Source organism: Mugil cephalus, chromosome 8, assembly GCF_022458985.1.
Source record: "Mugil cephalus isolate CIBA_MC_2020 chromosome 8, CIBA_Mcephalus_1.1, whole genome shotgun sequence".
Lineage (NCBI taxonomy): Eukaryota > Metazoa > Chordata > Actinopteri > Mugiliformes > Mugilidae > Mugil > Mugil cephalus.
In genome coordinates, this window is record NC_061777.1 from 13,455,333 (window position 1) to 13,470,268 (window position 14,936).

General features: G+C 45.0%; 1 protein-coding gene across 1 annotated transcript; it reads right to left on the minus strand.

The window, feature by feature from the left end:
• Positions 1-280: 280 nt before the first annotated feature.
• On the minus strand, positions 281-14,479 carry rasl10a (RAS-like, family 10, member A). Its single transcript, XM_047591987.1, has 3 exons — positions 13,453-14,479; positions 4,685-4,809; positions 281-2,366 (listed from the first exon to the last, which is right to left on the minus strand). The coding sequence occupies exons 1-3, from the start codon at positions 13,666-13,668 to the stop codon at positions 2,096-2,098; spliced, it is 612 nt and encodes a 203-aa protein (XP_047447943.1). The 5' UTR covers positions 13,669-14,479; the 3' UTR covers positions 281-2,095.
• Between the last annotated feature and the right edge of the window lie 457 nt (positions 14,480-14,936).

A 14,936-nucleotide genomic window follows, 5' to 3' on the forward strand; every position in this document is an offset into this window, starting at 1 on the left:
TTACTCGATTAATTAATTAGTTTATACACTGATTAGTGTCATCATTTGCCTGCCACCTGAAACGAAAGTGGGCCAAAACACGAGGGAAATGATAATGTTCCAGTTTTGATGAATGGAATTAAGATCACACATAAAGCAAATGTCCAACAACTGGAAGACATTCATCAGTTTGTTTTCTGCCTCAGATTTGGTGCCTGATAACATCAATTTACCACAAGATGGCAATGTTGTCAAAATGATCTTAATGTGGTGTCACATGACTGAAGTGACCAGAGCAAGGTTACTGTTCTCAGACGCATTTAATCATTCATCATCATGTGTCAAAAGGCAAAAAATCATCACTCACAGTACTAACACCATAAAAATACATACAAGCAACGATTCTGATAAAAAACTGTAGCCCTTTTTATTTGAAAATGCGCACACAAACAAACCGATGAGAACTCATGCTACACACATTTGCTTTCTAATGTATCTCTGCTACATATTTCTCCTCTTTTATATATATATATATTTTGTACGAGAAAAACAGACAAAACAAAAATAAAACTAACACAGCCATCTACCCCGACTGAAGGAAGGGCTCAACACTACATCTCGAAGAGAGAATCCATGAGCTTGTGCTCTCACATGCCAGTGAAAAACGACCACATTCACTCTACGCAGATCCATGTATTACAAAAATTAAACACGATATCACATTTTCACATCAGTGCAATTGAACCCTGACCCGTTGGCTCTACCAACAAAAGCATGCAAGTCAATTACTCCATGAATCACTCTTATATACATTACAATAGGCCTGCTTACTTTGAGCGCAGACCTATATTCACAAAGTACCTATCTATGCCTAATCAAATGCAAAAGCAACTGTTAATCTCACAACATTACCAATTAGATAGTATTCAGAAACTAATATGAAAGCTTTACTGATGATTTTGTGTCTGAGTTGCACAGGTGGGGAATTTCAGGAAGCAGAACTCGATGAGTCACGTCACTGAGTTCTGCTTCCTCATTTGTACAGGATATCTGAGCGCAAGTGGATTACATCTGCTGTATGTGAGACCTTTTAAATATAATATAGTGGTCAGTCAGGATATCCCTGTGGGATTTTATTGCTCTTTTCTAACACAAAGCTTCAGCATCTGTCTCTTATCTTGCTGTGTCTGTCGTTTGCTAGCCTTAGAGTCACCTATCACCTTCACTCCTGCACACACAAACCACCAGCGGTGTGTACTGGTTCTCGCTTCAGGCTCTGCAGCCTCTTGCAGGTCCCCAGTTCCCTGGATTTAATGTATTCATCAGAAACAGACACTGAGTGAGAGGTGGGGGCAGATTAAAGTCCTACAGTACGTCTCGACGATAAGGGACTGCAGTGTTTTCTGCTGCAAGACAACCTTAAAACACCCTTCATCTGAACGAATATCTGTTGCCGTGGGCCAGGTTTATAATAGGGACAGGAAAAGAAAAAGAAAAAAATGCGGGCTACTTCCGAGAATCTAAATGAAACACCATCTAATCCTACCTATTTATGTACATTTCACGACAATCTCCCCAGAAATGAATATATTTGCTTTGTATTATGTCAAAGGCCGTCGACCTCAAATAAATCAAAATGCCAGGTACTGTATGGGCCTCTGCTGTTGACCTTTCTGAATGTGACAAAGTCAAAAGGAAGACTTGATGATATTGCTGCCTCTCCGTTTTGAGTCTCACGCACACAGCTTCCATTCAGACGGGCCCGGCTACAGAACTGTTGCTGTGTTATTTTCGGAAGCACAGCATGAAATGTTTAACTGATGTGATAGTAAACCACTGTGCTTTTCTAACTCTATTAGTTTTCAACTGCTCTCTCTCTCTCCTTCTGCCATGTTTCTGCACAACGGCCAGAATCTGACTAGGAAGTGGTTGGATGACCATGTGTGATACGTCAGTGTCTTTTACAGCGCAAGAGTCTACTAAACCTCAATTATGAAAAATCAGCTCAGTAAAGCAGGAGGCCACAGGGTATTTTTTCCAGCCATTTAGATAAAGAGTCCTTTCCCCCACTGCCGCTCCACTCCTGAGTTGAGAGGGGTGGAGGTAGCCCTCGTGGTCACATGATGGTGCAGCGATTCCTCTGTAACGCTCCCTGCAGACGGATGGAGGTGTGGTTCTGGCGCATGCCCCGAGCCACAGCAATGCCCAGCAGTTCTTTGAAGAGCAGGACTACGTGCCAGTTAAACTTGGCAGAGCACTCCACATAGCCACACTTCCAGGTCTTCTTCACCAGGACCGACACCGCCCTGCGAGGCATGAAACGCTGCCGCTGCAAATCCCTCTTGTTCCCCACCACCAAGATTGGCACCTCGCTGCTGCTGCCTTCCCTGCAGGCGTGTGAGAAAAGAAAATGGTTCATTTCAAAAAAGGCACAGTTACCATCTTGGTGTTTGTCAAAGTGGTTGTCTGCGTGTAGCTTTCCCTTCCCTCAGAGATGTGTGGGGGCGGACTGGAGGATTAGAACTCACAGGCTCAAGGGGCCTCCCACCACACTCTGCAGTGACTGGTTCACAGCATTATGAGCACGAAAATACATGGCAGGCCACAGATAGGTTTACATTTGTGGCTCAAGACCCGTATTCGTCAGCACCGGGACTAACATTTGTTTTTAAAATTCCTATCTGTAGCTGTAATTAAAAAAAAAAAAAAATGTAATTAAAAAAAATCAACATGATCAACATGAAAAAAAAAACAGTTACTGGGTAAAATACTGTGTTGGATTATATGAAGAGGGTTTCTAACAGTGAGTGCTCAGATAGCAGCAAACCTGTATTTTAAATGAAAAACGATAACATTAAGATATAAAAAATGAATGCAGCGAGGGATTCAAGGTGAATTCACCGAGCACTCCTCCAGGTACATTACGCAACTCGAAGCAGCGGTAGGCACAAGACATCTGCTGACTCGTCAAGCTCAATGTCAGCTGAATAATGGCGTATAAACTGGTAAAGCTGCTGTGTTAACAGTTTGTCTCGTCCTCTTATAATGAATAATTGTTCTGTTTTTTTTTTTTTTTTTTTTTTAGTTACCGTACACCGTGCTTCATTTTCTGTCAAGTACTCACATACATATGCATGTCTGCACGTCCGCCGTGACAGATGGACAGATAGCTTGACAGAGAGAGAGGAAGATGTTCAGCACAAATCCGGAGCCCTGAGATGAATTTCTTAGAAAGTGGATTTGAAAACCACATCACATAGATCCTCTTGCTTTTCTCCTTTTCACAGGCTGTGCTCGCTTAACAGAGTTAAAAAAAAAAAAAAACAAAAAAAAACCTCCTAGGGTGTCAGCTCGGTGTTTTTACAGAATGAAATGTGCCGTATATATATGTGTGTGACAGAGAGAGAGAGCGAACATAAATCTTGCGGTGAGCGCCTCTGCAGGTGTTTCATGTGTGCGCTTATTTCTCTCGTGTGCCTCCGGGTGCAGCAGGCTGGAGGTGATCTGATGCATCTGTCCCCATCAGGAGCGGAAGTATACTGTAAGCGCTAAGAGAAGGCTCATCCGCTGCCAGTGGGCTGGTGTGGATCGCAATTAAGCTGTCCCGGTGAAGAGGGAGTTTGTTGATGTTCACTGCATTTTTTATTTTTTTTTTTTTTTGTACCTAGTTTTATTTTTAGCACTGTCAACTAAAAGCGGCACCTTTAGTTCTTCAGTGAGGCTCCTTTGTCTCTTTCTTCCTGGTGATTTTATTGTTACTGTACCGTCCGCTGGTCTATCCCTGGGGACATAACACATCTTTCTGCGAGAATTGGAGGAAACTGTGCAGAAATGATGGTGGGACACAAGCCTCGCTGAACAGAAAGTATGCTTTGTGCTAGACAGCCGGAAAAACAGCGTATAAAAATAAACTTGTTCAGGTTTGGAGCAGAGGGCTGGGGAACCATGCATTTTGTTTTTGTTGCAGCTGACATCTACTCTCCAAGCCTCAATTTCTCACAGTTCCTGTTTATATACTGCTTCTGTCCCTCTGTTATTTCTCTTTCTCCTCCTGCCCGATGTCAAATCTTTGTCCTATGATTGCACGTTTTTCACGTTTTTATTTCTTTCGCATTAGCCCTTCCTTCCCCCAGCTGCTGGGGATAATGGGTTTCTGTCTTGGGCCATAAACAACGGCTACATATTAGGAGCTGCAATGAACTGTGCAGATGCAGCTTGGTCGTGTACAACACAGTAAACAAATGAAACCACTATTGTACCTTTCTATATGTAAATATATGCAGGTATACCAGTAGTATGGATGACAGAGCAGTTGACGATTTATCGCTGGTCGTTTTCCCGACTGAGGTCTGGCCCTCATACATACTGCAGGACCATGCACGTCCGATAAAAGCAGAAACATCCTCAGAATAATCATTAAATCGCTCGTCAGGTCTCGGGAGGCTGTCATACAGCAACGCGAGAATCAAATGTCATTACTAAACTGTCAGGACGCAAAGAGGATTGTGCTAAATTAAAAGATATCGCCACGAGCAGACTAAATATCACTGTCACAGTCGTGTAATTGCATGGCTTTGTGGCAGGCTGTGAAATTTGCACGCCGTCTCGGGACGGGTGACAAGCTGATTTGATTAGGAATCACCACAGAGGGTTAACGAACTGTACGCAAGTGTCTTGCCAGCCTAGAATGCGTGGTCGGCCGTACCTGTGCTCTACTATCTGCTGTCTGATCATTTTGACATATTCAAAGCTCTCCACGCAGCAGATGTCGTACACCAGGATGTAAGCGTTGGCGTTGCGGACACCTCTGCAGCGCAAATCCAGCCACTCCTGACGGAAAGACACAGAGAGAAAAACAGAAATATACAGTCAATACGTGTGACCTAGAGATTGTTTAGTCACGCTCCAATGTGGGTTTGGTGATCAAGTGACAGCTCAGAGTCATTGCTTTATTACCAGACTCCTATGTGCTCAGGCTCTATGGCCGAGTAAGAGTAAGAGTTCACCAGTCGAAGATTCCATTATTAATATTGTCTGTTGCATCAGATTGGACCAGGAACAGAGATGTCAAAATGTTTGAGAAACCGCAATAAAATAAATAGCAGTCAGTGGTTTTTATTGTGTTTATGTAGCTGCTTATTAACGCTTCCAATAAAAAAAGAAGAGAGAATGTTTATGGAACATTTTAAATGTGTCTAAGTTGACCCAAACATAAAAGAGAAAGGCTAATCAGTGGGGACCCTTGATTCAGGGAGGCCACGGGCAAAGACGTAGTTGCGCGACCCCCTGAGATGTCGCTTCATTGCACTAGTTCTGTTTATTTGTGGCCAAAACAGACTCGCTGAATACTGGCAGTACAATATAGTGAAATCTATGGTAGGGCGGCGTTACGGTTGGTTGTCATTGCAAAATACGTCAAAAGGTCACCTTTTGGGGGCCTTGTTTTGCATTTCTTCAAACAGTTGCTTGGTTCACCCCTTCGGTTAATGTATTAACAGAACATTAAACCAGGGACTGGTAAGTAAGATTTTTTAAGTACCTGGCATTCTTCAGAGGGAACATAGGACCCCGGGAGCGTATGGCCAAGATCTCCACATTTGCTAGATGCATTTGCAAATTGTAAACAATTTCCCAATTACAGAATTGTATCATTGTAGAGCTAATTAGCTAATATTAGCTTGCTAAGGCACTAAATACATGCTTTATCATTGGCTGCTAAACATCATCACTGTCAGTAATTGTGAGTGCGTTAGCACGCTAATGTTAGCATTTAACTCAAAGCACGTCAGGCACCAGGTAGCACAATGCACATACATACAGGATACAATAATAGCAGCGGGCGGCTAGCTGAACGGCAAGCGGTATGCAATTATTCTGAAGCTCTCTGTCTCAGTGTCACAGTTTGCTCGCATTTGCCGTGAAAAAGTGCAGAGTCAGTGAATTCCTAGAGCTGGCGACGAGGCCCTCAGAGTCTCACCGCCTAGCTCAAAGTCCTAAAACGCAACGATCGCCCAAAAGAAGGCACTGCACAGTCCCCTAGATACACCTATTCAAGGGCAGACAGACATTTGAGAAAAGCCTTTAGTCAAGGAGAAGAAAAGGGAACACATCACTCAACGTTTTTGGCTGCTTGCTGAAGCTTTGCAGTGGAAAGTGCATGCATTGATCATAATAAGTGTCTAAGTGTAATTAAACCACAGCGCACAAGTGGGTACATTTGTACAGTACTGGCAGATATTTGGTTCAACAGAGACACGTTGACCCCTCCCATTATTCATGCTGTGCCACCCTGAGATCTCAAAACCTCGACACCGCCACCCTTCCCGCCTCCACCGGCATGCAATGAATTTATAAACATTTGATCTGATAAAAGACGGAGATGGAAAATAGAGGAACAGCAGGGGGAGAGGGGAAAAAAATCGGCCGAGGGAGGGAAATGAGAAAACAAATGCAGGCCTGAGAGAGCGTTGAAAAGATGAAAAAGGCAGCAGCGGATCAAGGAATGAGCAGCGAGGATGTCGGCATAACCTCCGGTGTTCCTGCACACTGCTAATGAAGGGTCTCTGAGACTGCCTTCATTCATCCATTCTTTCATTTTCCATACCCGCTCACTGGAGCCTATCCCAGCTGTCAGTGATAGCGAGGCGGTGTATGCCCTGGACAGGTCACACCTATGACCGATTTAGACAGGGGGAGAACATGCAAGCTCCACCCAGAAAGGCCCCGGTCAGACTGCCTTCAATTCAGTCCCATCACAGTCACCTTTGTTGAACCAAACCACTCTCTTGAACCTGGAACCATTAGTTTAGCATAAAGACAACAGCTACCGTAGTTTGACTCTGAAGGTGATAAATTCTGCCTTCCAGCACATTTAAAGCACAATAATGAAACAGAAAGAAGCGTGGCTGCACAGATGGTTACAGTGTGTCCTAGTTCAAGGGTGTCAAGCACAGCCTACAGCCCAAAGGCCAAAACCAGCCTAGCAGAGATCAAACTGGGCTCAGTGCGGCCCCTGAACCAAAACGAGTTGGACGCCGCCGTCCTAGTTTGTTTTGCAGTCACAGTGAAGTTGAACATCGCTCCCAGAGCTCGCAGGCTCGTAATTATGACACGGAAAAGCATGTACACAAGGTGTCTGGTGCTCAAGCGGAGTCGCCAGCCTCGAGTTGTGAGAACACCGCTGCTAGGCAACTGCTTGTAACGAATTAGCTATATAATGACCAGGTAACTTAATCTGGGAAATGCAAAGGCATGATGAAAGAAGGAGGCCACTGGCAATATCAAAACTTTTAGATGTGTGACGAAACAACGAAGACGACTCTACACGACTCAACACTTAAATACCGCCCACCGCCGCAATTTATGAAAAACATTCTCAGAAATGTCTCATCCTTGGTATAGGACCTTAATGAAAATTTCCATTAATGAGGTTTTGAACACTACAAGAGGCCCTTCATTAGTCTCTTCATTAGAAAGAAGCGTTTTCCTTTCATGTACCGCTAAACCACATGTGGTTATCGGCTAATTGAAAAAGTGTATTTGTGTCTAGATTTTTTTTGTGCGTGTGTGTGTGGGGTGGGGGTCTTTAAGCACTTTGCTGGAAAATATTTCATAGAAGTTCTATTTTTGACCACGGACTCCTTTGAGGCGGTTTATTTTATTTCATATTCTGACATGATTTTCAAAGCTGTTCCGCTTGATGTATTTGACTGATGCACCTGAACCCCGGGGCACAGCCGATGTGCCCCCGTCAGAGCTGTGTTTGTTGTATTATGTTGCTTTGAGAACTCACATATCAAAGTGCTGATCGTCACACCTCCTTCTTATTGTTAAGCTCCTAATTAGCATGCGAGCTAACACCATGCGCGTCTGCGCGATGCCGATTGATTTGCCACAGTGCTAAAAGTTGTTTTGATGATTAAGATTTTTTTAGCTTGCGCAACTAAGAATGTGAAATAAGCTTCACAAATTAACCCCTGCTAGCCGCAACCATTCCGCACAGTGAAGATAAACCGATAACCTGTGACGGGCTAAGGGAGCGGGCGATGATCAGCCTAATGGTAACACATCTGTGAGGAATAATTCGCCTCCTTTCAGTGCAGAAGAGGGAATTTGTGGGCTTGCATCGAGAGGATGAAACAGCCTCACACATCAGCAGGAAGGTAATGAGCCTGATCAGACACGGAGATGAGCATGTGGCAAGGAGATCACTGCCATTAAAAGTGAAAAAGCAAGCTGGAAAACATGTACACACACACACACACACATATATATATATATATCTATATATATATATATATATATATATACATATATGCATGTGTGCTTTTTGATTTATATTGCAATTTGTTTGTGTTGCTTCCATAAGGAGTCCAACTCAATTTAAATTCAAACCGCAGAATAATCATAACAGCTCTCCCTTTACTGGTAATTAAGGTGGCTGACGACGTGAGATGCACACGGTGGCTTCAGTTGCATCCTCACATCCCTTGGGCTAAAAATAGCAGCTTGTGTTCTCATCTCATATCTCTTTGTCATCCAAGTCCTGTTTTTAAATGTGGAGGAGGGGCTAGAATCACAAACACTTCTTCGCCGGAACCCAAACGGACAAACACTGGCAAGACGAAGAAATGAATCCAAGACGAGGTGCGCCAATTCGCAGCTGATGAGGGGAGATCAAATGAACGCAAAATGCCTGTGTGGGCATGTTTATTTGTGTGCGCTCGCTGGATGTGAGAGAGCGCCCATGGGAGCGAGAACGTGAAGTGTGGTGCCACCGTCTGAATCCTCCAGTCGGTCTTCTTGCCACGGCGCAGAAAAAGAGCATCTTCTCCCCACAAGAGCCAAACAGAAGATGTTTCCCTGACAACCGCGGCCCATGGTCAGCTCTCAGCAGATTATGGCAAAGCTTTAGCGTGTCCTGATATCGGGGGGATGCAGCTTAACAGTTGCGGGCGGCTGTGATGGATCAATGGTTAAGCACAGGAGGGAGTAGCCTGACTGCGGGTGGAAGGGGGGTGCTGAGCAATTACAGCTGTGTCACACATAGGTCAAGGTGGCTTATATGCAATTAAAATCTACGGTGTCCCCTGAGGATAAAACTCCTATTACTCAATGGTGACATATACCTGGAAAACCATTAGGTTGTATCGCACTTTGTGTAATCTGCCTTATATGAGACGATAGTCATAGAGAAACACTTTCAAAAGGCTCATATATAGGTACTCAGACTTTAACTCAAGGGCTAACAAGGACTTCAGGGGCTTTTGTACCCCACTTATCACTTTTAGGCTTATTAATTAACGTGTTATCACTCTCAAGAGGGAACATTTTGTCACATTTTGGACCCAGAACAGTGGCACTGCATCGGTCACCTTGCGTAGCCTAACTCTCTCTGCTAGTAGTCCTTAGAAATGCCTCGATTCTTCTTGGCATTGATTAAATAAAGTGCTGGACACATTCGTTGAAGAGTTTGATCCATATTGACAGGGCCGCATGACACGGTTGCCGCAGATTTGCCGGCTGGACATCCACGATATGAGTCTTCCATTCCGCCACATCCCAACGGTCCTCTATTAGACTGACGTCTGGTGGCTGCGGAGGCCATTAGAGTAAAATGAACTCATGTTCAAGGGGCCGTTTAGTGACATGCCATCAGAAGATTGGTACACGCTCATAACGGTGCGGATATGGTCAGCAACAATACTTACGGCTGTGGCATTTTTGCTATGATCATTTGGTTCTAGTCTGCTAAGAAAATATCCTCCACACTGTTACTCCACCAGCCTCAACTGCCCGAGCTACTGTTAAAAGGCAGGATGGATCCATGCTTTCGTGTTTTGTTTTTTGTTTTACACCAGATTCTGACCCTAATGTGTAGAACCTCCAACCAGGCAGTGTTTTTCCAATCTTCTGATGTCCAGTTTTGGGGATCTCTTGCAAATTGTAGCATCAGCTTTCTGTTCCTAGCTGACAGGAGAGGCTGTAACAAGCGTTGTAACAAGTGGCTATCTGAGTTACTGTTGTCCTTCTATCAGCTCCAACCAGTCAGGCCGTTCTCCTCTGACTTCTGGCACCAATAAGACATTTCCATCTAAAGAACTGCCGCTCACTGGATTTTGTTGCTTCTCTTTAAACCCTGGTGATGGTTGTGCATGAAAATCCCATCGGACCAGCACTTCCTGAGTGTCTCCGACCAGGCACGTGCCACAGTCAAGGTCACAAACTCACCATTCATCTCCATTCGGATTGATTGGCTGATAAGATATTTGCATGAAAAAGCAGTCGAAAAGGTTATTAAGAGAGCTAGAGATTTGCATTTACTTTTACAAGTCACTACCAAAATTATGCCAGCAGATCTCACGGGACGCAGACACATATTTCTGCTGCACCTGCGAGATTCGAAGTGACACAGTGTGTGACATGAAAAGCAATCGTTACCACGCTGTTTCCACGAGAAGTATTGACATTGCCGATAACTGAGAAAAATGTGCAGAGGAGGCAGGAAAGGGAGAGGGAGCATTTTGTGTGGGAGGAAGTCAGGGAGATGTATTATGGTGAGACAAAAAAAAAAAAAAAGAAGAAGAAGAAGAAAATCCATCCTGAATTTTCGGTCGTGTTTAAATCTATCTTCCGTCACACCCTATTGACACACTGTGACAGATGCCCCCTGAAAGTAGTACTATCAGCTACCGACAGACATGCCACAACGCATACAAACCACCGCACCATCACGGTAAAATCGTTTAAATCTCGGAAATAAGAATTGTTGTCGTCTGTACGGTTGAAATGAGGTTACAAGTTGCCTGACAGAACATCACTGCCCTCCTTTTTAAGCATAATCTGAACTGAGGAGAAATTGCCAAGCTGCATCGGCTTGGAGGCGTACTGACTCACTCCATTCTGCGGCTTATTCATCACAAATTTCAGAGGACATTATAAAACCTCATTTGCTAACCCTTGCTTTCCACGCCGTCCATTAAACTCTGTGCAAACTTCCTAATTGCCTGCAGCAAATTCCTCCTCTCTACGTTGTTAGTCTTCCGTTCCCGGCGGCCTCCTAATAGGGGGAACTGCGCTTTAATTCAATTTGCTGTGTACAGCAAGTAAGTTGCAATCGAGCTTCTTTGTGCTGCAACTACTTACATCCACTGACCTCATTTACATTTCTCCGGCCCGAAGGGGGTAAAATGCAGCAGAGGGCAGCGACTCAACATCGGCCGTCAGTGCCTTGTCAGTGCTCTCGCTGTGAAACAAGGACATCACCAGACAAAGCAGCAGCGTGGGCTCTGAGAATGAGCGGGACATGATCGGAGCCGAGAAGAAAAGGTCCACAGGGCTCTCTCAGGGTCGCTCCTCGTCAAACGAGTGACCATAAATCTGTCTGATAGAAACACTGAGGCTGCACTCAGCTAATGGTTTTCTCTGCCTGCACACCTTCGACAAGGACCCACTAAAACAGAAGCCTTCTCCCTCCACTCTAAAATTAGCCCGAAATGTTCACACGGTGTGATGCGATATGATGTGAAATGATGAAAGCGCCGTGTGCTGAAAACCTTCCGCATGTGACTCAACCTCTGGGACACACACACACACATGCACTCATGCATCTTGTCTAATTCTTGCTTTCTGCTCACACCTACCGGCTGCTTCTTAAGTGGGAGTTTAACAAAAAAAAAAAAAACATTTAGCCGAAATAAAATACAACAAAACTCCTGTCTTTACAGAGGGTCTCTGGGGGCAGAGAATGAAGCACCCAGCAGACCTTTTAACACCTTCCAATAAAATGTTTAGTCTAGTAGAAGAGCTCTGACAGGTTGATCGCTCTTGGCCCCTCAGCCCGCCTGTCAGATGTTTTCTGCGTTAACGCCAGGCTTCCTGAGCGCACAGCAAACCAACACTTTGGGAGGCCTCCGGTTCAAGGAGATTTTTTTTTTTTTTTACGTTGTCTGATCTCATTTTCTCAGCAGCAGCTCCTCGTCCGTGCGGGTAGGCACAGCTGTTCTTTGGAGGCCGGAGCGGAGAGAGAGGGAGGAGAAATGTTCAGCAGCTTAACATCTTGGTGCTGTGGCGACCTTGGAGATTTGCACCGTGAAAACATCTCAGCGTCCACAATGAGGCCGCGATAGACGGGAGTTAAACACGCCCCTCAAATCAACAGAGACCTGGAGCGTTTCAAAGGCCCCCAGGAAGCGAGCGCTCTTATATGCAGAGGTGCACACGCTAAATCCAGCACTTTGTACGCTGTTAAAGAGATCAGGGAGAATTTAACAAGGATTTGAGGATTTTTTTTTTTTTAAACATCTTAAAGGTTTATTTTAAAGCAACTGTCACAAATCCATATCGGAAAAGCTTGGTCCCTAATATGATTTAAGAGGTGGGGGACAAAATACATGTTTCTGACTCTGTGGAATAATATGATTTTAAGTTTCTTCAAGGTTAATTCAGTGCTGGACCGGTCAGCGTAAGACTAATCAAGCAGATTTCTTCTAAAAACGTCCTTTTAAATACTCTCCAAATTCCACCTTTTGTTTCCACACTGGAGGAATAGTAACACAAAGACAGGATTTAGGGATTAATCAATTGTTACTCTGAAGAAGAAAAAAAAAGATAAAGCTGTGCGACCAATTCTGACTGTTGGAGCCTAATTATTTTTTTATTTTTTATTTTTTTTTGGCAAATTCTGCTCAATCAAAGGGTTTGTTTTCACACAGAACGGTGGCTTTGACACATATCTAAAGACAGACTTGAAAAATGTGGATCCCCGTTTAAAGTAGTAATTAAAAACAAAACTTCCAAAGAGGAGAAAAAGAAAGAAACCAAAGCTACAAATCCGCTTTGGTGAAGTGACTACAATCCATCAGCATTTAGAGTTACAAGTTATTTTATCTTAATGCTTCTTTTGCTCTGATCCTGTGATCAGATGTGTCTGCCACTGATGAGGCGTGGCGCGTGACCTTTGACCTTGAGTAAAAGGGCAGCTGGTTCTATTTTTAAACAGGGACTTTGACCAGGTGTGGTGGACGTGGCTGCGGCGCAGTCCCGGCTGTTATTTTCTGCCCACAGATGCACAGATTCAACCAAACGACGTGATGCAATGAACGCATCCGACTTTACCCGAGTCTGAGCGCCGCTCTCAGTTACAAGAGTAGAAAGGAGACGTCTCATGATTAATAACAAGTTGGCATTCCTTCCCCGTGAGCAGGTTGAAAGAGAGAGAGAGAGAGTTTACAACCTGAAAGTGAAGCTCTAAGGTTTTAAGTCACCCAGGTCTCCATAGCAACTAGTAGACTAGGGGCATCTGATAGTACACGAATAAATAAATTTGGTGTTCTGCCTTTAAGAAATGGGCTTTAAATAAATGAGATGTGGATTCAGGCAAATCAGAGTATGGATCAGTTACACAAATCCCCCTGTGATTGAGTTTAATCTTTCAGAAGGGAAAACATCTGTCTAAGTACTGGGACGTGATACCTGACTGGAGCTCGATGGAAAAGAGGAGATTGGCGGGACGTCCAAAATCTTCAGCTCATACATGTTGCCGTTCAGTATGGCGGAGGGTCTGTACACATATCTGGTCCGGGTCGGCGTGTACACCTCCGAGAAATCGTTATAGATGAACTGGCGGATTATAGAAGTTTTCCCCACTCCGGGAGCACCGATGACTGCGATACTCAGCGTCTCCACCATTCCTGGAGCTCGAGTTTAGCACCATGGACAGCGACGACGGCAGATGTGACCGTCCAGAAACAACAGCTGGCCACCGCTGTGTTTGTTGCCGCTCTGGTGGAATTCAATCCACCGTTGCCCCCCTTTTGCACCAGCAGACCCGAGATCACCCCCCGAGACTGGCTCCAGCTGAGCGGATCAGGGGGAGAATCAAATCGTCGAGCAGGGCGAAGAAACTTTATCTCCAAGGTGAGGGTGGAAAGAAGGAAGCGGCGCAGCTTGCAGACTGTCAAAAAATAAACAACCTCAACACGTAACTGCCCCTGCCAGCCAAGGCAAAGAGAGAAACTCTTGGTTTTCAGGGGACATCCCCGGGCAGCCTCGTCCCCAGAAAGGAAGCGTCAAAGTCCGTCCTTGTTGTCGCTGTCTCCGCATGGGCATAATCTTTTCCGGGCTAGAGTCTGACCTTGCCCAAACGCGCAGGAGCTCTCGGTGTCTTCATTGATCGTCTCCTCTGCACCTCTCACTCAATTCCACCGATGCACCACCGTCTCGCTCCTCCATCACAGGGAGGACGGGCGCACAGCCGCTAGGCTCGTAAATAAGCTCTCCACGTGTTCCGAAACGGGATGCAAATCCATAATATTGTCGGGGTCTTTTTTCGACAGCAGGGAGATCGGCGCGCGTCTGTGTGCTTCAAGGAAGAAGAGGCGATCCACACAGCCCGCAGACGCGCGTTTTCTGTGAAGGCATCTGGAGTCTATTAACGAGCCTTGTGTGCCCGCTGCTGAAAAGACAGGATCTCTCCCTTTCTCTCTCCCTCTCTCTCTCTCTCTCACTTGCAATATCCTCTGCCCCGCTCGTCCAATAGGATCATGTCGTGAGCAAGGCGTGTGAAAGCTTTGAGCTCTCATACGCCGCAAAATAGATGGAACAGGAACAGGCCACACACACAAACACACACACACAGGTTCCCATCTTTGACAGAATCCATTCCCCCAGGCCCCTACCTACCTTAACCACAACCTTAGTGTAACCTTTTACCCCAAAACCAAATACTTACAGGTTGTATCCCTCAAAAAGTTGTTGATCCCAGAAATAAAAATGGCCCCGCAATAAAAGCATTCCTCAATAGCTTGGTCCCCACAATTTAATGAAAACAAGAACACCTCAGTGTGATGGTCATGGGGTGGTGGAGGAAGAAGGGACATCATATCTGAGGTGACTTATTGCCGGCCAGGGTCCTCTGCAGGGCAGGGGTAATGCGTGGCATCCATCACTGCAGGATG